The following is a 23,595-nucleotide window of genomic DNA, read 5'->3' as shown; positions in this document are numbered from 1 at the left end:
AGGGCTGTCACGATTATTACATAATTGTCTAATCGCAATTATTTGACATAACCGCTTGTAGATCGGCTATTTCCACTATCAATGTTCTTTTTTAAGTAAAGTTGTCAAATATGTCAGTAATTTCTTTGTATATTTAGGTTATGTGTCATATCTGCCATGTGAAACTTCAAAGCCTAAAAGCCAAACAGGAATGTAATTGTCAACAACAAAAACGCAATTAAATTGTTAATCGCAATTATTTGAGTGACAATTCATCGTCATGTAAAATATCATAATCGTGACAGCCCTATGTGAATGACGCACTTTGGATAAGAGCGGACCGCATTTTTCATCTGCTTTTTAATCAAGTCCGTGTCCTTGACTCCTTGAACGGTTATGCTTATTGCGTGCCCATGTCTGAATTTGCATGCACACGCGGTGCCGTTCCTATGGGAGCGAATCACTGATTGAGAGATAAACAATCTGAGGGAGCCTCGTTATCTGGAACACGTCCATCAGTCTGGCAAATAATCACACCAGCTAATTGATTAAATTCAACAGAATCAGATCTTCATCACAAACAACATGACTTGCAGCACAACGCAATTATTATCTGGCACCGTTTCATAATTGTGCCCCAAGGATATACAGTACCTTGACAATACTCTCCCCAAAAAGCTACACTATCACACTATTTTTCATCATCATGTTCATCACCTTGATGAATTGTAATTGATACAGTGATCAGACATGCAAATACCAAATACAGCCTCTGGCATTAGGGCTGAATATTCATGGAGGCATTTCCTTCTAATCATCTAACCAAGCTAATCACTGACTACTGACAAGTTTATTTTTGTCTTGCTCATATGGCAATAGAAGATCATGGTGAACAACACATGTCTGGGCCAAAACAATATAGTGAATAAGCATGGTGCAGCATTGCGTTCAGCTTCGGGACGGTCACAATTGTGCTTGTAACTTATGTCAAAGTTGTGTTAATCCTCCAATGAGTTCAAGGGTTTTTAATGCAATGAAACGCAACACTTGAATTAGATTTCTTTTTGCTCCTGTCATCATGTTATTATGGTGCAAATGTCCTTACATCTTTGTTCTGGAGAACCACTCAACCAATTGACTTCACATTGGACATTGTATTTCCTTGGGTCCCCAGCAATGCACCTGCCAATTGTGTGAAGTCATGGTTGAAATGTTCCAAAGAAATGCCATCACAGAGAATCCGGGTCGATGTAACAGGCAACTGTTTTTAACATTTCTCTTAACACTCTTGTCTCCAAGGCCAATAAGCTCAGAACCAAGACCCTGCGTAACACTCTCCACCCCGTCTGGAGTGAGACCCTGACCTACTATGGGATCACTGATGAGGATATGGTCCGCAAAACACTCAGGTACAGTGACACCCATTATGCATTTGAACTCCACTTAGCACCAACATATTTGGTCACAGCCTTTAACCACTATTTATAAGCAATACAGTGAATATATTATGCTTAGGGAGGTACGGAAGGAAAGATTAAGCCTAAAATGACACCAAGCCCCAATCCAGTAGGTCCATATTCTGGTAAAATGAACTGATATGGCCAGGAAAAAGGTGCATGACAAACGGTTTTATTCAAAAACCAGTGCCCGCCGGTTTCCATTCACCAAGTGTAATTCACAATACACACTAAGTAGTGATGGGCCGAGCCAAATGTGACTCTGTGATGCCCCATTGATCAGATAGCAGATGGGAAGCCCTGTGCTCATCTAATCTCAAACTAAATTAGTACATTTGTTTGGGTGGGTGTCCTGGCTCGCTGGCGAGATACATCTGTTTCCTTGACAACATCTGAGAGTCAGTACAGCTACATGGAAAACAACCACTCCCATTCTGAAATAAATGCTTCATTGTCTTTTCTGGTCCTGTCTCCCAGTGGCTCAGTTATGGCAATAGACCTATAATGTGCTCCTCTTTTCACCAAGGCCTCATCTCCGGTGGTGAAATGAGGCAATGTAATTAGATGTGTCATTAGTTTGTTGGCAATGTATTCTAGTAACATATGGTGGGCTTTCTGCAGTCAATGGATATTCGTTTTTTGTGTCCGTACAACCTGTTGGGAGACAGGAGAGGCATGTCCTCTCATTATCATAGCTGATGGTTTTATTAGTGGGATTATTAGTGGGGCTGTTTTAGTTATTTCATTTCACTGATTAGATTTATTAGGAAACGTGATGTGGAAATACAGGTACAGCATTGACCACATTAACCCTGCTGGTGTATCTACAAGCTCACAAAACATTGCATGGTGGTGTGTTGTGAGCTTGTAGATCGGCTATTTTGTACAATTTTCATTGTACAAGAAAGTATAATGTCAACTTAATTACTTCTTATAGTTCATATAGTTCTTCTGAAGTCTACGCTGCATCAAAACATCTCTGAGTTCTTGAAACTGATGAAGGATGCATTAGCAACAGGCAAACAATGTCTGAAGTGCACATGATGTGCAGTGTAAAATAAACAGACTGCATGACTGCACTGCACTAAGTGATGACGGTGGGATGCTGCGTTCACTATGGAGTCTGGACCGCTGCTTCCCAACCTGGGGTCCGGGCCCCTGTTGGGGGGGGCACTTGATGCCTTATCTGTTTGGAGGTAGTCTAAATCACTGGTTCCCAAACAGTGGCTTGGGACCCATTTGTGGGTCACTCACAGACCATTTTTTTATGGGTCACGACTTGAGTAAAAATCCCACTTTCCTTTCCTACTTCTTTTTTTTTTTTTTTTTTTTACTAAAGTATTGTAGATCTGCAATTTTCACTAGATTGGGTCTCAGGCAAACATCGAATCTCTCTTTTGGGTCTCGAACAGAAAAGTTTGGGAACCATATATTGGTCTAAATTGTACACATGTTGCACAAAATCATAACATACTTTCATCAACTTTCAACTTGGCATCCCTATTTTGGGCCACGTCAATAGATTGTCAAACATTAATTGAAAAAACTTTTCAAAGTAGCAAAATGTGTCCATATACAAGCTCATGACGCATGGTATTGTGACGCGCCATGTTATCACATGGTATTGTGAGCTATTTTCACTATTCTTCATACAAGAACTAAATTGTGTGTGTGTGTGTGTGTGTGTGTGTGTGTGTGTGTGTGTGTGTGTGTGTGTGTGTGTGTGTGTGTGTGTGTGTGTGTGTGTGTGTGTGTGTGTGTGTGTGTGTGTGTGTGTGTGTGTGTGTATTTGTAAGAAGGGGGGCTCCAAGGCAAAACGGATGGGAACCACTTGTCTTCTATGTAGACTAGACCAGTGTCTTTTTTGGCTTGAGTACCCCCTTTCCCTGTTTTTGAATCCAAGTGCCCCCTGTACCCGACAACATTTTCCTTATATTATACAACTGCAATTAAAACCATAACTATTGGTATATGATGCTATGTTAAACCCCCTTTTCAAGAATATAACATCACAACAAATAAGAACGGGACTGAGAGTTTCAAATGGTGCCTCCTGAACAGATTTATCTTTAACACTGTGGCCATAGCATTTCAGTCAGTGTTCATGTCAATAACTTACATTCAAACACATCCCAGTTGACCTGGTACCATGTCATTTGGGTTATTAGCATATATCAGGCTCCAAGTGTCATCATTAAACATTCTTCTAATTCAATTGTAGTCAATTATTTAACTATGAATAATATTATCATGATACTTCTATTTTTCTTTTGGGGGTGCATTTTCTGAGTACCCCCTGCAGTACCTCCGCGTACCCCTAGGGGTACGTGTACCCCCATTTGAGAAACACTGGACTAGACAATACACTGGTCTAGACTACTGCACACACTGAAGAAGTCAATCCTGGGAGAGGGAATTCAATTGATTTTACTGACACTTGTGTAAAATGCACACTAGCATCGACCTGTATGTACTGTGCAGCCATTTCTCTCTCTCTCTCTCTATTTCAGTAGAGGAACCAGTTATAAGCTAGAAAAGTGCGCTACTCGCCAGGCCAGGTTGCCTACCAATGGCTGTGTCAGTCGTGGGCTGCAGCCATCAGGACAGAAGGAAGCTGCAGTGGAAATGGAGTTTGTACGACAGAATTGTGTGCTTTTGTGATGGCACCAATGGGCAGAAGTGACAGCGTTTTGTGCTCTACTGAGACCCCAAGATGCCCCATGTACCATGTACATCTTGGGGCCTTTATATACATATAAATCTGATTGTGCGACCTACGGTTCAAGATCTATAGGCCAAAATGTGAAGTGGCCTGTTATAGTGCAATCATGAAACAGTTTGAATATTTTGCTGTGAAGGTTCTTCCTTGGCCTACTGGGAGTGTGCATGCAAAGTTTCACGCCAATCAGTCAATAGCTTTTCACAGACGGACAGATCAAGGGACGGATGATAATATCTCAAATCTGTATATAGCGCGTTTCTATCCTCAAAGACGCTTTACATGGGTTGAGGAGAAAAAGACTAAAGAACAACTTTGAGAAGAAAAAAAGACAGGAACAAACTTACAAACAATATTAAAATGAAAATAGATAGAAACCACAAAGTGACATGAAAAAAACAACACTGTGCACAAGAATGCCTACAGAAAGCAGAAAAGAGAAACAGTACTCTTCTAGGGAGACCTTAGTTCCTATATGGTCTTTGGTTTCTTCACCATGACAACGCTCCTCCTTCACACAGTCTCTGTTCAGGAATTTATCAAAAACATTCCTACAGCATGATACCACACAACCCCTATTCACCTGACGATACCACACAACCCTTATTCACCTGATCTTGCGTTAAGATTCCTGTGTGATCTTTTTCTGTTCCCAAAAATGTAAATGAAGCTGAAAGGAGAGATTTTGATGACAGACAGACCAACCATCCATAATAATGTGTTGGCAGACCTTAGCTTAGACCATGGGTGTCAAACTGGATGATTTGGGGTTTTCACCTTCATCTATTATCAAGCTGTGTGTGGCAGGTGCTCTCTCTCCCCATTGCCCCTGCTTCGCTGGCAAAGCTGCCGCTGCGCGCACGCGTGCGTGCGTGTGTGCGTTTACACACAAAGGTCCTTGTCTATGTGTTTGTTCATGTGCGTGTGTGCGTAGACACATACCACACGTCTTGTTTATTATTGGGCTTTCACTGCTTTTTATCTGTATATGGTGTGTGTGTGTGTGTGTGTGTGTGTGTGTGTGTGTGTGTGTGTGTGTGTGTGTGTGTGTGTGTGTGTGTGTGTGTGTGTGTGTGTGTGTGTGTGTGTGTGTGTGTGTGTGTACGCGTGATCTGTGCATGTGCACATGCATGTGCACATCGGAAACAATGGAGGCAGCAAGTAACCACACGCTGTGTGTAAACACCTACAGTACAGTACCACAAGGGCCCCATTTATGTATTCTTGAAGGCTATATGAGGGAGAGAGAGAGAGAGGATCAAAGACCTTGCAGCTGATTTTTACAATCAATTAAAACCAAGTGACGTTTTTTATTGCCTTCTCTAAAAGCCCCGACAACCTACTATGAATCAATCTGAAAGTGCACATTGGCATAGGCAGGGGCTGCTGATCTTTCTTCCCACATTTAAGCAGTTTATTTGCATTTTTTGGTAAATTTGAGGGTATCTGAACTTGGCCTATTGAAAGAGCAGACTACAGCACACAGGGTTGTCCTGTAGTCAGGGGCCTGGACAGATCGAACAATAATAGATAAATGAATTGTTAAATAAACACGGTCTGGAACCCTTTGGTCAGTCCTTTTTTCAGAAAACTAAATCTACCACAAGGGAAGTAATTTCGTGTTGACAATTGGATTGATATGTTATGGGTGATATTTTATTAGGCCTTTCATATCAAGCGGAAGGTTTAATATATGCAACCCCCAAACTTTTTGTAAACTTACCCCAGCTGGATATCTGAGAAGCATTTCAGCCTACTTACTTTAATGAGCATTCTGGCCACTGGACAATTGGTATTCGGTGCCAAATGGTTAGCCAGTTTCATCGCAGACAAGAGCACCAGACTCTCCATAGCCAGAGGGCACCCACAAGCTTGCTGGCAAAAGCTGAAACCACCCACATGTGGCTGCTTAATTAGCTCTGATTTTTAATTCACACATCCATGCACTCAGCAGCCCTAAGGTGTAAAAAGGTTACAGGCCATACTATCATGGACATTCAATTACTGTATGAGCTTATGAGACTTTTGTTTGCTTGACTTTGACTTTTGGGCTGAGGTAATCATAAAGGACATCACAAACAGAAGGCAGGCTCCCAAATGCTCAACTGGTCATGCATGCTTTATAATAATTTGTCATTTGGTCCACATGCCATGAACAATCTTCTTTTTTTTGTGTGTGTGTCTTGGATTTTGTCCAGTGGGGTCTCAAGGACGAAATGTAGGCCTATTCATCCATAATGTTCCTCCTGAGAAGAGCAACAGAGTGGGCACCATGCCATGCACAAACATTGTGGAAATGGAGGCGCAGTTTTTATTGCTGCATAACCTCCAAGGACAGCATTATGTTTTGTCCCCAAGCAATGAGACCACAAGAAGACAGCGTCTAATAATGGCCTTGCCTCCGAGTTAATCTCAGGCGTCATGTGGCCAATCTATGAGAGCAGTCGTCTATGATGTCAGTCATCTCCATATTTGGACAACGTTTCAGCCCAAACCAACCTCAAATGACACAGTATTAAAGTATTACCGTAGTAGTATTAAAAGAGAGCAAATCCCTGCACTCTCTCAGCTGCACTCTCATCTCGTGCTCTAATAAAAACAAACCCAGAAGAAGTCAAGAACACACAGCCAACATTTGGAATGATCTATGTCCTCGAAGCAGAATTCCACACACTTCTGGGAGACTTTGCATTAGCTGGCACTGGCTTGGAAAGAAAATAGGTATTGATAATGTCGGCTTGTTTTTGGAAACTTAAAGACGTGTCCCGTAGTTAACTGATATATGGAACGAACTTTGTGCCGTATTTTGAGGACGGGGAATCAATATGAATGACTAGGCGATTATTTGAGAAATTACGGTGATTCTGCCGGCCTGCTCCTAGACTCCTCTCTCTCTTCCATCTTGTTTGTAGGTGTGTATGACTTACTTCCTGCCTGGAGTCGGGTGTCTCTAGAAAAGCCCTCCACTCACTGTGGGCAACTCATTGGCTAATTTACTCATGACACGAGTCACGCGACCAATGAGAGTTGGCGCTTTCAGTGTTGCCAAGATACGTTGATTACGTTCTCAGAGATCTTCTCTGCCCCATAGCCTACTAGCCTAGGCTCCCAAACACCTCCTCCATTCTAGCTAGCGCACATGCTGAGACATGATGCCCACCATGGTCTATCTAGGGCAGGGGTCTTCAACAGGGGGTCCGGGACCCCTAGGGGGTCCTCAGAGTTACTACAGGGGGTCCTCCAAATCTTTGTGAGACAGAAGCTTTTTTTCTACTTTTTTATACTAACCACATGAAAGAGGTTTGGTGTAGAGGGTAAAAAGAGCAGACTAAGTACAGAGTGATAGGTCAAGTTTATTAAGTATTGACGGTTCAAGTGGTTAAATATCTGGAAAGTGGAAACACTAATTTACAGTAGATGAACACAAAATACACTGATGATTGTGCTGTCATTAGGGCTGTCCTCGACGCAGGATTTATCAAGTCGATTCGAGTCGCGGGGGTTAATCCGACGCGTCGACGAATCGTTTATGTAAAAAAAAGAAAAAAAAAGTGGTGCTTTAAGCTTTTAAACCACGTCAACGTAATACAATAAAACAGCAATATGTTTTAAGCCTTTAAAGTGAATTAGATCCATGAACTACCGTGCATATTGAGACATGATAGCGGTGGACACTGGACATTAATGACGATAAGATTGCGTCCAGCCGTGCGTAATTTGCCGTGCGTAATTGTGAATTGTGGAGCAGAGTAGAACAACGGAGGAGAGAAGCAGGAGGGAGAATAATGCATCTCTTTGACAGCATGTTGTGTATTATTTCCACAAGTTGTATTTTCTCAGAGCACCGCTGCTGTATCAAAAGAGCTATGTTGCCGATCTGGTGCGAGATAATAAAAAGAAAACAGTTCGCCCGTCGCTATTCCTCAGCCTGAGTCCAACCACCACACACCCACGGCAGTGAAAGTGAAAGCGCATCGCGCTGGCTCTGCTGCTTCTTTGGCCAGCTCTCAAGTAGAATAACAACTCGTCGACGCATTTCCTCTCCAAGCGGTTACTTCAAAATAAGAGCTCCCTGTTATATGATCAAGGCAACTTTCAAGTCACGTGAACTGATTTTATTTTTAAGTCTAGTTTACAAGTAGTAGGAAGTATGGACTCAATAAGAATTACATGACAGTCACAGTCCAGCGCTCTCATACCGCACTACAGTATACTGGTGTGTCGACTCAAACAATTGGCGTCGATTCCGGGGGCTTAAAACGACGCGTCGATTCGTCGATTTTTAGAGGACAGGCCTAGCTGTCATACGATGAAACTAAGCTATATGGTATCTATGGGTTGTGGGGGTCCCTGCTTCATCTCTCTCTCTCTCGACTAAAGGGTCCTTGGCCTGAAAACGTTGACGACCCCTGATCTAGGGTGAAATTCACTCCAAGCCCGGCCCGGCCCTGGGCCCGATGGTCATATAGAAGAAACGGCCCCAGCCCGGCCCTAGGTATCAGTGCCATGTATTTGGCTTGTTTGAATTAATCTCTGAACAATTCGCACAGTAATAGTTCAAGCACTGTCCTCCAAGGGTCACAAATGTTTTTCTGATTCACACAATTATATTCTGTTTTAAATATTGGCTATAAATGTTAAATGGTGCACGTTACATAGATTGTGCATTACATTCACCCATTCACACAGCAGTGGCGGAGGAAATCATGCAAGGCTCCAAACTGCTCATCGGGGGATTCATTAGGGGTTCAGCTTCTTACACAAGGACACTTCCACACCAACTCTGGGGGAGCCATAGGATCGAACTAGCAGAGACTCTACCTCCTGAGCCACTACATTAGGCCATGTAATATACATCAACAAATGTAGGCCCATGTATTGAAAAGTATATTTGTATAACATTCATCAAAAAACATCAGGATATTGTTACATGCATCTACCCCCTCCCCCGTCTGTCTGAATAGAGCAGCATCCTTTTTAGTTTTATGTCTTCTCCCGATGGAGAGGTAACTGCAACTGTGGCACCCGGGATTCAAACCCGGGGCTCCCGCTCATACTATAGGGAATCCCTGCTTGGCCAGGTGAGATAATGGGCTTATATCATACCTGTCACCATGGGCTACATTTCTTCTTTTAAGATATTTTTGAGGGGATTTTCTGCCTTTAATGATATTGTACAGTGGGTGGACAGGAAACAGAGAGAGAGAGAGAGAGCGAGAGAGACGGGGAGTGAAATGCAGCAAAGGTCGTCGGGATTAGAGCCTACGCACTAGACTCTACTAGACTATTATGTATGCCCCTGGACCACTAGACCTATACCATACAGATTATTGAAAATAACATTTGATTAATTTTAAAAGGTTCCAGATTGCAGCTAATATCCTTTCAGAATGTACAAAGGCTATCAGCTAACACCAAGTAATCTCTTCCTTTTTTGGGTTCCCAGATTGACGCCAAAGTAACTCCATGAACCAACGTTATTAAAATGCTGGGGTTGCTTACTTTACATGGACCACATAATGGATACTCTGTTGTAAAACACTATGGACTGGACTCTGTGAACTGTACACATGATTGTCAGGGTTACAACACTCTGCTTCACGTCGTGCTGCAACACAGCCATGCCATTAACCATGAAAAAGCATGTGCATGTTATTACAGTACTTAAATATCATGGATAGATACTAATGTAATTTATTTTTGTTAAGATAATTAATTATTCCTTAATTTCCTCTGATATTATTTTGCAATATCTTTTCATTCCTTCTGATTTGTTGTTGAAATACAATTGCGTGTTGTACTGTATGTATGTTAGGGAAATATACAGACAGACAGACACATGATAATTAACATGACACCTATATGTCATGTGTATAAAGTTCCACTCAGTAGCCTCACAATAAATATCTATCTTGGGCAGCACCAAATGTACAAATAATCATCTCCAATTTAGGGGCCTCGAAACAATACAGAGCCAAAAGCGATTTGAATTTCACCAGCTACAAATGTCACACTTTGTTGCAGATATATTTTTTCCTTTTTTTTTTTAATTAGGCACAAAAGGTTCTCCTCATTTGACAATGACTGTCAAACAGGGTTTTGATACCCCATAGCATTGCCTGTAATTAGATGAATACAATTTGGGCGTGGCCTATTTCGTACAAAGAATGCCAAATATCATGAATGCAACATCCAACCATCCCCAAATTTGAATTGCATGTTGAGGGCTCTTTATAAAGCGCACAACCGAAAAGAAAAGTATCACTGACTGTCGTACAAATTATATTTCCCCCTCACAGCTTCCTCGTGTCCTAACCGCACGACTGACACACCCCTGGGTAGGCAACCCGGACTGGCAAACATCTGTGCTCTGAGGAGCACACTTTTAAAGATAAAAACACCTCATTCCACAAATTGCTGCACTCATTGCCTTTAAATGCTGGGTACTGTACATTTGTTGTCTTTGAATACTATATCTAGCTATCATCTTTTGTACTGCTGTTCATACGAAACCATAATCTGACCTTCTGCACATTAACTTCCTCTGTTTTGTGTACTGTCCCTTTCAGGATTTCCGTGTGTGATGAAGACAAATTTCGCCACAACGAGTTCATTGGGGAAACACGAATTCCCCTCAAGAAGCTCAAACCCAACCAAACAAAGAACTTCTACAACTGCCTGGAGAAACAACTACCTGTAAGTGTGCTGCATGCCAGCGTCATGTGCTATTCATTACCTCCAGGATGATTTGACAGTAGCCTACTAGTAGTTAATACCTCAATACTTACTGAAACCTAAAAAGAAAACGTTGAAAATCGTAATAATAACGTATTCAGATGGCGAGTGCACTCAAACCCTAGTCTAATTCAGTCTGAACGCTATAGGCGAGCGACTGTCACTGTATCTGCTCGTACAGTGCCACTACTTAACTTAATTATAATGTAGAATCCGTCTGAAGTAATGGAATGCAATCACTCAATCATAATAACGGTGAGCATTGGAATAATTTCAGTCTGCAACTTCTTGCTGTGGCTCAGCTCTTCTCATATATAAATGAGGCTCAGAGGAAAAAAGGTTGGAAACTACAGTATACTGCCTTAAGGTGCTGCATGGTGTTCGATACCAGGTCGATACCAGTGGCTCTATATGCATGTTTATGTAAAGGTCCCCCAAATTGATACAACACAATCCTCACAATAAAACCTAGCTCTGTGTGTGTGTGTGTGTGTGTGTGTGTGTGTGTGTGTGTGTGTGTGTGTGTGTGTGTGTGTGTGTGTGTGTGTGTGTGTGTGTGTGTGTGTGTGTGTGTCACCGTGCGCGCGTCCGCTATGTCAGTAGTAGGCCAACAGTCTAGAATGGAGAGCAAATGTACAACACAGATTGATCTTGAACAAATGTATTTCTTTGGTCAAACCTTTATCCAACACAACCGTACATTAGTCTATGCAGGACTCAGCTACTGCATATCTTCTTAAACCATTCAGGCTCAAGGAATAGAAAGGGCCAGACCCAGTCCAAACACTGGTCATAGCCCAATGCACAGCACACTGGCATTGATTATACCCAGCCCACTGAGCACAGCCACACTTACCATTAACACAAAGAATGGAGTCATTATTGCGACCGTAGTTCGCAGTTTACTGTCAGAACCAGCACAGCTTGTCCGTATCCGACCGTACGGGTAACGCCTGACACTGTGGTTCCCCTGACACATCACTGTGACATCACAGGTGACATCACAGTGATGTCAGTTACTCAGAGCAGGGATCTCCATATATGGGCATAAGCAGGTGACATCAGTGGTGTGGCTGGTTCAGACAAGGATCTCCATGTATGGGCATAAAAGGGGTTGTATGTTGTGATGTCATGGGAACCACTCTAACAGAATCCCTTTTATGCCCATATATGGAGATCCCTTGTGTCATCAATATTAAGCCCATATCTAACAGGACTTCATATGGGAATGCCCATATATGGAGGAAGTCAGCCTATATCTGTGTGGCTGGTTCAGACAGGGATCTCCATGTATGGGCATAAAAGGGATTGTTGCGACCGTCAGTTCGCAGTTACTATCAAAACCTCCACCGGCTGTCAATCTGTCTGTCACACATCACACTTTTGCCCTACTCATATCTCCGCCACCGTTGCTCCGATCCATGCCAAACACATTTCTCACATGGCCCTCTTCTGGCGCCACCATGAGGCCGATTCTTGCAAAACACATTTTTGGACACCGCTCATACAGATTTTGCCCTAAAATCACGCAAAGCGGTACACAGTATCTCTAAAGTCATGTCATCAACATCGATCTGTCCCATTTCCCATATTCCCTCCTGATTGGCAACCATTGCCTTCTTAAGTTTGTGTATGCGACCTGATGGTCGCTTATCTCACGATTAGGGAGTCTTACTGGTATATATGATGTCAGATGTGATAGATATCATAACGAATAACTGAGTAATCATGTTTGTGATCTCACAGCATATCTCCATACACAGTAGTACATGGATCTCCATATATGGGTACCAGGAGTCTCCATATATGGGTAACTGGTCCGATATACATCACTGGCCAGGCGGCTAAGACATGGCACGACCTCGCCCTCGAGGTCGCATGTCGCCCTGATGCGTCTTACTAGTGTGTACTGTGTAATTACTTAGACTACGAGGTATTTTTCGTGAATGAACTCAATGTGATTTCTTGCGGGAAATAAAGGTAAAATAGAACACATAATTAAACTAGAGTATAATTCTAAGCCATCTTAAATCTTAATGCCATTAAACTGTGAAACTTTAGGTTTTTATCTCCTGGGGTATTAGGGACACCTGCTCACTGCCTTCCACTTGCTCAATAAAGATTTAATGGGCAACGTTTCAGTCAAGGACCTTCTTCAGGCTTCATGCTGACAAATGGAACCAACACTATTATGTACAAAAAGCAAGGTCAACAACAGTGACCACTCATCACAGACACTTCATTAGTGGCAATCAGCTCACAAGTGAACTCCTCCTACAAATAGATCAAAGGAAGTCATTTGACCTCAATCGAAAAAAAACATCTGCATAATACATCTCGAGAGTATTAAAGTTTCATTTCTCAGCTTAATAATAGTAATGAGTAACTCAGTCATTGACTTACTCCAAACCCTTAATCCTAACCCTGATATCATTGAACACTAACGACCATAAAAGGGGGGATGGGGAAGGGGTCCATCCTCATCTGACTACCAGGCTATTACAGTATAATGTTTAATCAGAAACACACCACCAGCATGCAGTTGGGGCTGTATTAAGAACATAAAACGGAGGCGCTGGCTGGGAAGATACACAGGATTCTAATACAACAACACAGGAAAAAAGATACACATGGCCAATGCAAAGAAGTGAGCCACACTCCAACATAATACAGTATATATGACATGTACAATACCGTAGTCAGTACTGTCGCACAATTAGCTATTTGACATCACAGCTCGTGGAATATACTGCATACACACAGGCAGATAACCTACGAACATGTACGTTTTGTCGTAACTCACCACTCGTAGGAGCTCTGTCCACGCGCCACACCGCCCTTCTCACGGCCCGTGGCATACTGTATGACCGCAGCCTGCCATGGGTCTGGGGAGCAGGGGTTGTCTTGTAACTATTTACAAAAAAAAAAGAACAACAATACAAATCACCACATATTCTCCTAATTAAAAGATCAAGTGACTTTTTAAGAAACATTGGCACAACCTGTTTCCAGGTCCTGATTTGGCACCTATTGTGTATTTAAAGATCCTTCCCCTTTTTTCATTTATAGATGTGGCAACAACTTTTACATGTAATTGGTCCAATACTGGCTTTCTACGACACAGTGACTCAGAGACTTTTAATTCCCCTACCAAAAGGGAACTAGTGGTCACTTTATGCAGTGCAACAACACTTGGCCACCAACAAACAGGGTAAAGTTCACTATTAAAAGTGTACTTGTGCATCTAACCTATATTTTTACAGTCTATGCATCTAACCATACGTTGTCCCTGTGGACTGTTGTGTTACAGGCAAAACGTCTAGACAAATTAAGCAGAAGATCAGTGAATATTTTACATGTTTTACATGTTGCCCACAGACTTGTGTACGGTATGTGGGCAGAGGAGCAGAGGATCGGTGAACACAAAAGTTCAATCAGCAGAAATGATCAGGGTTATACCTTTGCAGTTCATTTTAATGAACGAACCCTATTTCTACATTTCGCTTCGCTGGTACAGAAAAGGTTGTCTGGCCCAAGAGAGGAGGTAATCATGATCTTCTACTTAAGCAATGTGAATCCTACTGTATACACCAATTACAAACTCTCACCTCCAAGGGTGAACAATTACTGATGAGATGTTGTAATTATAGGATGGCTATTCCCTGATGTTGCCCTTGTTGTACTGATTCTCTGTGTCAAGCTGTATTATGCAGATCTATTTCTGATTGAGGTCAAATGACTTCCTGTGATGTATTATACGAGTTCACTGTGAGCCTATTGCCACTAATGAATTGTATGTCACTGTTGGCTCTCCATTTGTACATACAAACGTAATGATGGTTCCTTTTAATCAGCATGATTTGCCCGAAGAAGGTCCTTGGCCAAAATGCTGCAGATCTACAGTATGTGTCTACTCCACCAATGCACCTTTTTATTCAGGTGTGCAACAGACTTTTGATGACCAGGGCTTTATCTCAATTTTTTTATTTAGCTATAACTGAATTTATACATTCTTTAAACAGAAACTGTGTGTGTGTGTGTGTGTGTGTGTGTGTGTGTGTGTGTGTGTGTGTGTGTGTGTGTGTGTGTGTGTGTGTGTGTGTGTGTGTGTGTGTGTGTGTGTTCCCGCTTAACCGCCATCAAAATGCATTGTGTTTTCGAGTCCAACATAAGCAGGGTTTAAGTGAGTTATGATGTGTTTAAGGGTGGGGAGCAAGTATCATTGAATAAATATACCCTTGTCAAGTAAGCAAGATTTTAGCTGTGATAGGAAAGGGCAAATCTGTTGTTGACTCATCCAAGAACCCACACCATCGGCAAATACTGTGTACACTTCAACTTCATCCACATAAGTTATGAGAAAATGTTACATATAATTCTCCTCCAATGTGTGACCTCTGCCCAGATAGTAAGGTTAGTTCATTTTATGCACACATGTGTTGGGCCTGCAGCGATGTCGTTTTTTGTTACTCTATCAAAGATGCTAAATGTTGCAATACAGTATACCGTGTTCTATAATTTTGCTACTAAATTATGTCAACCTTAAACCCCATATTGTTGAGTGGAGTAACTCAGGGATGTGTACTAGTGTATTTTCTGTTATTGTGGGGAAAGCTTTCGCTGAAAATAGCCCATCGATTGTGAGCATTGTGAGCTTGTCAGTTAACATACCTTGCAGAGATGCAGAATGTTAGTTGCTCTGACTGCTGCAAATCAATATTAGCTCTCCAGTAGCAACCAATGGATTAACATTTACCATAGAGATAATTAATTAATAATAATAATAATTTGTTGACCAGGGTCCGCCAGGGGTCTACGTATACTTGGCCCCTCATTTTTCCCTCTACACGAAATCTGTTCACAGAAAAAAGCTGTGAGCAGGGGGCACGGTGGCACAGTCGGTAGCGCTGTCGCCTCACAGCTATAGAAGGTCCTGGGTTCGATTCCCACCGGGGGACGCTGTGGACGTGTTCTCTCCTCTGCGCCATCAATGCGCACTCCCTAGGTGGGGTTGGCGAAAGAGCCTTTCTGTGTGAAGTTTGCATGTTCTTCCCGTGTCTCCTAGGGTAGATACCCTCACAAAAAACATGCAGTAATCCTGGTCTCTATAATGCCTCCCACACGTACAACCGGGGAAGCTCCCCCCTGTCAGGTGATAAGAAGCAGCCTGCTCACTCCTCATGCACTGAAGGAAGCAGTTCAGGCATGAGCTCAGTTCGGGCCTCTCCCCAGGTTGGCAAAGGGAGAGCAGCGACCAGGATTACAGCTTAGGCAATTGACATGGTGTGAAAAATGGGTTACAAAATCATGGGATAAAATCTAGGGGGGAAAAAAAAGAAGAAAAATCTCTGTGAGCTCGTAGATCTGCAGTTAGTTTGCCAAATGTTAATATATTCTCTCTAAATGTTCACCTAATATGACATGTCCAGAATGGGAACAATAGGGTTTATGTAATCTCTCATTTAGCTTTTTTTGGTCTAGGCGTGGCTGAAACCGAATCACATTTTAGAACGAAAACAGGCTTTCCTCTGAGGTGTAAAGTCTGGTGCAGCGAGGCTTGGGTACAGGTGGTTAACATGGACCTCTCTGTTGCTAAGATGCATGGTTACAAAGGAAAACCCATCTCGATTTGGGCAGACCTTAGTTCAATTTGATTTATTGTGAGTTTGCCTTCAAGTGAAGGTTATGTGATTATAAACTAATTCTGTTTGCAGGGATGCCACTATGCTCTGAGTCTGACCACCTGGTGCATTCTTCCTAGTCTGTTAAACCACATGTTTTCCCTAGAGCTCTGATCTACAGTGCTATTCATTATCACCTTTAGTTGAAAGGATGATTTAATAACCGTGCAAAAGAAAAGCCCCCTGAAAATCTATTAAACGGGCAAAAATGTACACTAATTTCTAACCCTAGCACTTTGCATTAGCAGCCAACACTGTGCAATAGCACATTATTGGCTCTGGTTTCTCCCAACTAAGACATCTTGCCAGATTGCTCAGAGGAACTCGTTGCCTCTCCTCTCCTAGGCTCAGGATGATGCGCTCAACTATGAGAGTCGAGCCTGAGTCATGAGGCAACATACTTCTCTTACAGTGATCCAGGATGTCAAACCTAAGGTGGCATTCTTCCTGTGTAGGCAGTGGTGCAAAGCAGTGGTTCTCAACCTTTTCAGGCCTTGACCCCCAAAATAACCATATTTTAACCCCCCCCCCCCCCCACACACACACACACACACACACACACACACACACCTTGACGAGCACTAAGAGTTGAGGCATTACATTTTGTATGACACGGTTCTATTGTGAAAACAGAAGATCTACACGCTCACAACACCTCGCAACAATGTCTGCCTTTAATATTTGACAATTTAGCCAATGTTTAATTTGTCATTTTAGACTAGGTATTAAAAAGTCCTTAAATTGTCATTTTACAAATGTGCATAAACTGTACCCTCGATACACTTAAACTTTATGTTGGTTTGTTTACTGTTGAGTTAGAAAACAATGTTGCACATTAAGTTAATCATCTGGGGGTCCCGACCCACAGGTTGAGAACCACTAAATAAAGTAACTAAGTACATTTACTCAAGTACTGTATACAAGTACAATTTTGAGCCATTTTTACTTTACTTGAGTATTCCCAATGTTCAGTACTTGAGTACTTAGCCTATATACATTTCAGCCATTTGAAAATAGCAGATCTACAAGCTCACAATGTGTCATGATGCGCCACATTATGTGCTTGTAGATCTGCTATTACTTGACATTTTCATACATATTTGGGTGCTGATCCTGACCCTCTACATCCCGCCTATATGAAAAAGCCCAAACCTTTTTATTTTCTTCTAGATGTGCATGGATTATGAATACCAGTTCACCTTCTGTGTCATTGCAGGGCCTGCACTACAGTGGATTTATGGGAGCCCCAAGGGAAAACCTTTTTAATTTCAGACTTATTTGGATGATGTCGCTTCCCTCTATTTCCGGCCTATGAAAAAGCTCAAACTTTTCTTATTTCCCTTTTTTTAGATTTGCATGGATGGTGATTGGTGAATACCAGTCAACCTTCTGTGATCATCATTACAGTGGATTTATGGGGGCACCAAGCAAGAAAGGTTAACATTAAGAGAGAGACCCTCTTTGTAAACAACAAAGTAAAACAGAGATGTAAACACTTAACAGCAGTGTCTCTACCAACAGAATGAAGTGTCTCCTCCTGTCTCAGCTGATTCTGTGTGGAAATAGAGGATGTTATAAAATAAACAATTATTGTAATTTTATTGTATAAATTGTGTTCAATCTGTTGGCAACAAATGGAATAGTATTTTCTGTTTACTAAAAGAGCAGGAGAGACAGGAGAGACTCTCTATATTGTATAGGCTACTGTAATTTTCCTGACCCTGTTCTTTCCACGTTGACATTAGTTATATTATATACAGCATAAGCATAACAAATCACTGCCACTGACTGGAACTACATAACCACCTCATTCAAGAAGACTTTAGCTTGGCTACTGTATGTGAATGCATGGGGCATTATAGAGTTCGACTTTAACTGGGGCATTTTTAACTAGCTACATAACTTAGCCTAGCCCTGGCTAATAGTAGCACACTAGTAGCACACATTGAATTTGAACACTCTGCATTATTTGAATGGATTAAACAAAACAACAAAATGTGTTTTTGTTATAAGCAGCTGAACAGTTTAAGATACTTCCTCCTACCTCCTCGAGCTGTTTCTTTTTTTGTTTTTGTGACGCAGACGTATTTTTGACATTAATTTGATCAAATCATTCTTCACAAGTAATTAATTAACGTGTCATGAGCGCACGTGAATGACATTCACTCATTAACGTCAACTTCGAGGTTGCCAGTTTGGTGTATTTTCCAGCAGTACAGAGTCGTATTCAACCGACAGTGTTGCAGAGATGCCCCTAGTGGCGAAGAAAATAACTTCTGGGGACTCAGAATCTCAGATTACAGTGCTGAGGATTGAGGTTGCCAGATCGGTGCCTTTTCCAGCGGTAGTATTCAATCAATGATGTTGCAGACAGTGCATGAGGATCGAAGTTGCCAGTTTGGTTGTCTTTTCCAGCAGTAATATTCAGTAATGTTGCAGTGTTTATCTTGTAGATCTGCTATTTTATGCTATTATACATTTGAAAACTTGTGAAATCTACTTTTGGTACTATAAGTATATGATGCCAATAATACTTTTGTACTTTTACTCTATACATTTTTGGTAGCTATTGAACTTAGTTTGTAAGGGCACTGTCACACCGCACTTTTATTCTACCTATATGAGGGCAGATTCTGCCAATGCATTTCAATGGGAAAGGTTTAAATAAAAGTGCGGTGTGTGACTGTGCCCTATAACAGACTATTTCTACAATAGGGAAACAAAATTGAGTACCACTGGTAACATCCGGTGACGTCGCCGTATCTTAACTAGTTGACATGCTCAGGTAGGGGTGGGCAATATGGGAAAACACAACATCACGATATTTTGCAAAGCTGTATCCCGATACATGATCTTATCACGATTCTTTTTCATGTTGGTTTTTATGGTTATTTTTTTGAAAGGTACTGTTTCAACAGTACAACCACTTACAAGGTAACAACAACTAAAAGAAAAAGGAATAACAGACCATAATAGTAGGGCTGTCACGATATGCCTAATCCACGATTCGATTCAACTTTCGATTCTAAGGTCACGATTCGATCCAATTCGATTTTTTGATACAATATAGGATATACTATTTTTAAACCTTCTTTTTTCTGAGAGCTATATGACTATGAATTTAGGCTATTGTCATGAAAAACACTTTCTCAATAAGTCACTTTTATTTGAATAACAAATGAGATTGAGAATAACAAAAGGTTTAACATAAACAATATAAACTTTGGGTTTTATGCCCCAACAACTGACATTTTCATGCACGGAAGTGAATCGCGATTCAGGTTGTGATTTCGATTTACTGAACTGGACGTCAATTTCGGTTTGATTTGAGATTCGATTTGAAATCGTGACAGCCCTACCATTTAGACCAGTCGTCCTCTCTGGGTTCCTTTTGGGAGGACTAATTTGATCCTTACAAGTATTTTACTCTGACAGTATATACATGAAACCAAATAGACCCTTACGGGTCCATTTGATTTCATTTGTACACTATCAGAGTTAAGGGGATTGACATTTTAAAGTTTGAGAACTACTGATTTAGACAGAAATGTTTAAATGAATTCTGCAATGAATCTCTGCATTAACAATTCAATAGGATTTTTCATGAGGTTCCCTCAATGTATCACAATGTATACCAGGGTTCCCCAATTAGTTTTCCCCAAGGGCCGAATTATGTCTAGGGTACCAAGCCGAGGGCCACAACATTGCAGGGGGCGACGGTGGCGTTCCTGCTACTCCAGCGACAGTTCAGATATCGTCGTTGTCCGGTGAAAATCTTGTATAGCCAAAACCGTTCGTTTTGAATTTATCATTTTAAAAATGATTTAAACTAGTGAAAACAGCCGATCTACAAGCACACAACGCCTCGCGGTGCGAGGCGTTGTGTGCTTGTAGATCTGCTGTTTTCACTACTTTTGTGCGACGGCCTTGTATGATTTGCGAAAGAACGTACACATTTGGAGATACGAGATTTCCAGCAGACAACGACGATATACTAGTGTTGTTGCTGCTCTTGTACCACCATTATTACTGGGGTTGGTGGGGGCCAGACAGTAGCCCCCCCGCGGGCCGCCTATTGGGGAACCCTGATGTATACGATATCTCTGGAAAGGCATGTCTCGGAGACATTGTATCGTCGCAACGATACTTATCATCACCATATATCGCTCGCCCCTACACTCAGGTAGCCTGCAACCACATGCCAGAGACATTCTAGTAAACCAGACTTAAAACCTACCACGACCCATTTCACTCATGGCTCCCCCCGCGAATTAATACACATGAAATGATTCAATAAACACAAACCAACAACAGCACAAACAACACTTACATTCCCCCATAGCAACACAATGACAGAACAATACTGTGATTGTGCACCTAAAGGCATGCTGGGAAGTTCCTCTCTCACCCCAGATGCATCTTTGTGTCTCTGGCAACATTCACACCTGAGGAGATGATGACTAATAGCTATGTGGAACACAAACAATTTGCTCGTGCTATTATTGAGATGTGTTGCTGTGTTTTCTGCTGGCCTGTGGAGCATGGGGAAAAAAATATGATTAGATCCACAGAAATAATTAGTTTGAGTCAACATTACAATTGCAGTCTCTACATGATGCTTTGGTCTGGACTCCAAATAACCCACTTTGTGTCAAGATCAGCCTTCTGTGTGACTTTTCTCCAATGTAAATAAGCGTGTTTATTTACCACATGAGTTCTTTGCTCTATTTCGTTTTTAGCAGCGGTGGAAGAAGTACTCAGATATTTTACTTACAGTAACCCCCTAAAAAATGTCGGTCTATTAGACGTCTAATAGCTCGTCTAAAGGCTCGTCTAAAATATGTCTAAAATACGTCTAAAATACGTTTAGATTTGAAAGTTTTTTAGACTAGACGTTGATTAGACGTCTAATAGTCCTCTATATATAGACAGTCTATATTTTAGACGTCTAATAGACAAGATAAATAGACCGCGTCTATATATAGCCGTTGAAATAACGTCTAATCAACGTCTAGTCTAAGCTTAGACGTCTAAAAAACTTTCAAATCTACCTTTATTAGACCAATTTTAGACCAACGTCTAATAGACGTCTATTGCTCAGTGGGAAGTAAAATAGCTCATGAAAGGCCTGTGTTCAAAATGTTACTTGAGTAAGGGCACGGTCACACTGCACTTTTATTCTGTATGAGGGTGGATTCCTGCCATGCATTTCAATGGAGCGGATTCTTTCAGAAATCCACAAATGGCAGCAAACCGCTACATTCCCATTGAAATGCATTGACAGAATCTGCCCTTATATAGAATCAAAGTGTGGTGTGACCTTAGTGCAAAAGCATTGGCATCAAAATACAAGTAAAAGTATACTGAAATGTTTGAAAATCTACAATCTACAATCTCACAACATGTCGCATCGTGAGGCATTGTGTGCTTGTAGATGCTATGTACATGTCTCCATTCCGACATGTCTCCCACTGAGCATGCCGTCTAAAAGTGCTCTAATAGACGTATAGATTTGAAAGTTATTTAGTTGTCTAAACTTAGACTAGACGACTAATAGACTTCTAATAGTCGTCTAAATATAGACCGTCTACATTTAGACGACTATTAGAAGTCTATTAGTCGTCTAGTCTAAGTTTAGACAACTAAAAAACTTTCAAATCTATACGTCTATTAGAGCACTTTTAGACGGCGTACTCAGTGGGCTCCTTTCCGACATGTCTCCATTTCGACACTAACCCTATCTCTTACCCTAACCCTAACCTTAACCTCTATGGAAGTGTTGCCACTCCGACAATAAGAAGTCACTGTCGTAATGGAGACATGTTGTAATGGAGACATGTCAGCATGTATAAAATAGGGCTAAAGTGGTTAATGTATGTTTTATAATATGAGAATTTATCAAAGTAACTAGTGACTTTTCAAGGTTTTCAAGTAATTGTAGTGGAGTAAAATCCAAAATGTTGCCTCTGAGATGTAGTGGAGATTTCTTCATGAAATTACTGAAGAAAAATCATTGAATCTTGTTTTTAATTCATGAAAAAAAAGAAGCTTTTTCGGGAAGGTTTTTTAAACTGTTTTGAAATAATAATTAAAAACTAAAATGTAGGCAACAAAAATGTGTCCGCGACCCACAAATGGGTCACGACCCATTGTTTGGGAACCATGCAGTGCACAAGCGTAATTTGTATAAAACAGCCGATCTACAAGCACACAACGCCTCGCACCGCGAGGCGTTGTGTGCTTGTAGATCTGCTGTTTTCACTACTTTTGTGCGATGGCCTTGTCTGATGAAGCAGGGCTTTGCTTTGCGAAAGAACATACAAATTTGAAACTTGGAGATACGAGGTTTACACCCGACAACGACGATATGTATTTTGTCATTTCCAATATATTAGGGGTCTCTAATCTCCTAATCTATGGGCCCCCCTCACAGCAGTACAGGGCCCTTTTGATCTGAAAACCCATGCAGAATAAGATCTAATTTCGCCCCTGATGCAGTGAGATAGATCAGTGCAGAGTGTCTTTCTGTTCCTGTCAATCTTGATACCATGCATCCAGTCAGCAGGTGGTCTGTCTGTATTTCCTCCCCGCCTGTTGGATCTTATCTTGCATTTCTATCAGTCAACAGTCTGTCTGTCTGTCAGTCCATCTATAACTGTGTTCTGAGAAGAGAGAGTAACAAAGTACATTTAATTGAGTATTTGCAGTCATGTTTTTTTACTTTAGTACCGGTATTAGAATCTTTGGATAATTTTTTTTGGGGGGGCTTTTTCTGCCTTTATTGATAGGTGTACAGTAGGATAACAGGAAACAGGGAGAGAGATGCGGGGGGGTGACACGCAGCGAGGGTCACCAAGAGCTGGATTACCAGCCTAGGTGCTTGGACCACTACCCTATATATCAGTGGTTCTCAACCTGTGGGTCGGGACCCCCCTGGGGGTATTTTGGGGGGTCCCCAGACTGATTAACCTAATGTACAACATTGTTTTCTCTCTTGAAAAGTAAACAAACCAACATAAAGTTT

At 41.5% G+C, this 23,595-nt stretch overlaps 1 protein-coding gene across 1 annotated transcript in view; it reads left to right on the top strand.

The window, feature by feature from the left end:
• The window catches only part of doc2b (double C2-like domains, beta), a gene marked incomplete at both ends in the record, with an annotated part of 177,156 nt that overhangs the window by 142,793 nt on the left and 10,768 nt on the right, over nt 1-23,595 (top strand). The window contains 2 exons of the mRNA XM_080748791.1: nt 1,279-1,388; nt 10,725-10,851. Of these exons, the coding sequence (XP_080604917.1) occupies nt 1,279-1,388; nt 10,725-10,851 (237 nt within the window). The remainder of the gene's footprint in view (nt 1-1,278; nt 1,389-10,724; nt 10,852-23,595) is intronic.

The sequence above is a fragment of the Nannobrachium achirus genome (genome assembly GCF_963921795.1).
Source record: "Nannobrachium achirus genome assembly, chromosome: 19".
Taxonomy (NCBI): Eukaryota; Metazoa; Chordata; class Actinopteri; order Myctophiformes; family Myctophidae; genus Nannobrachium; species Nannobrachium achirus.
Note: the sequence above shows the minus strand (reverse complement) of the source record. Positions and strands in the feature narration are given on the sequence as shown.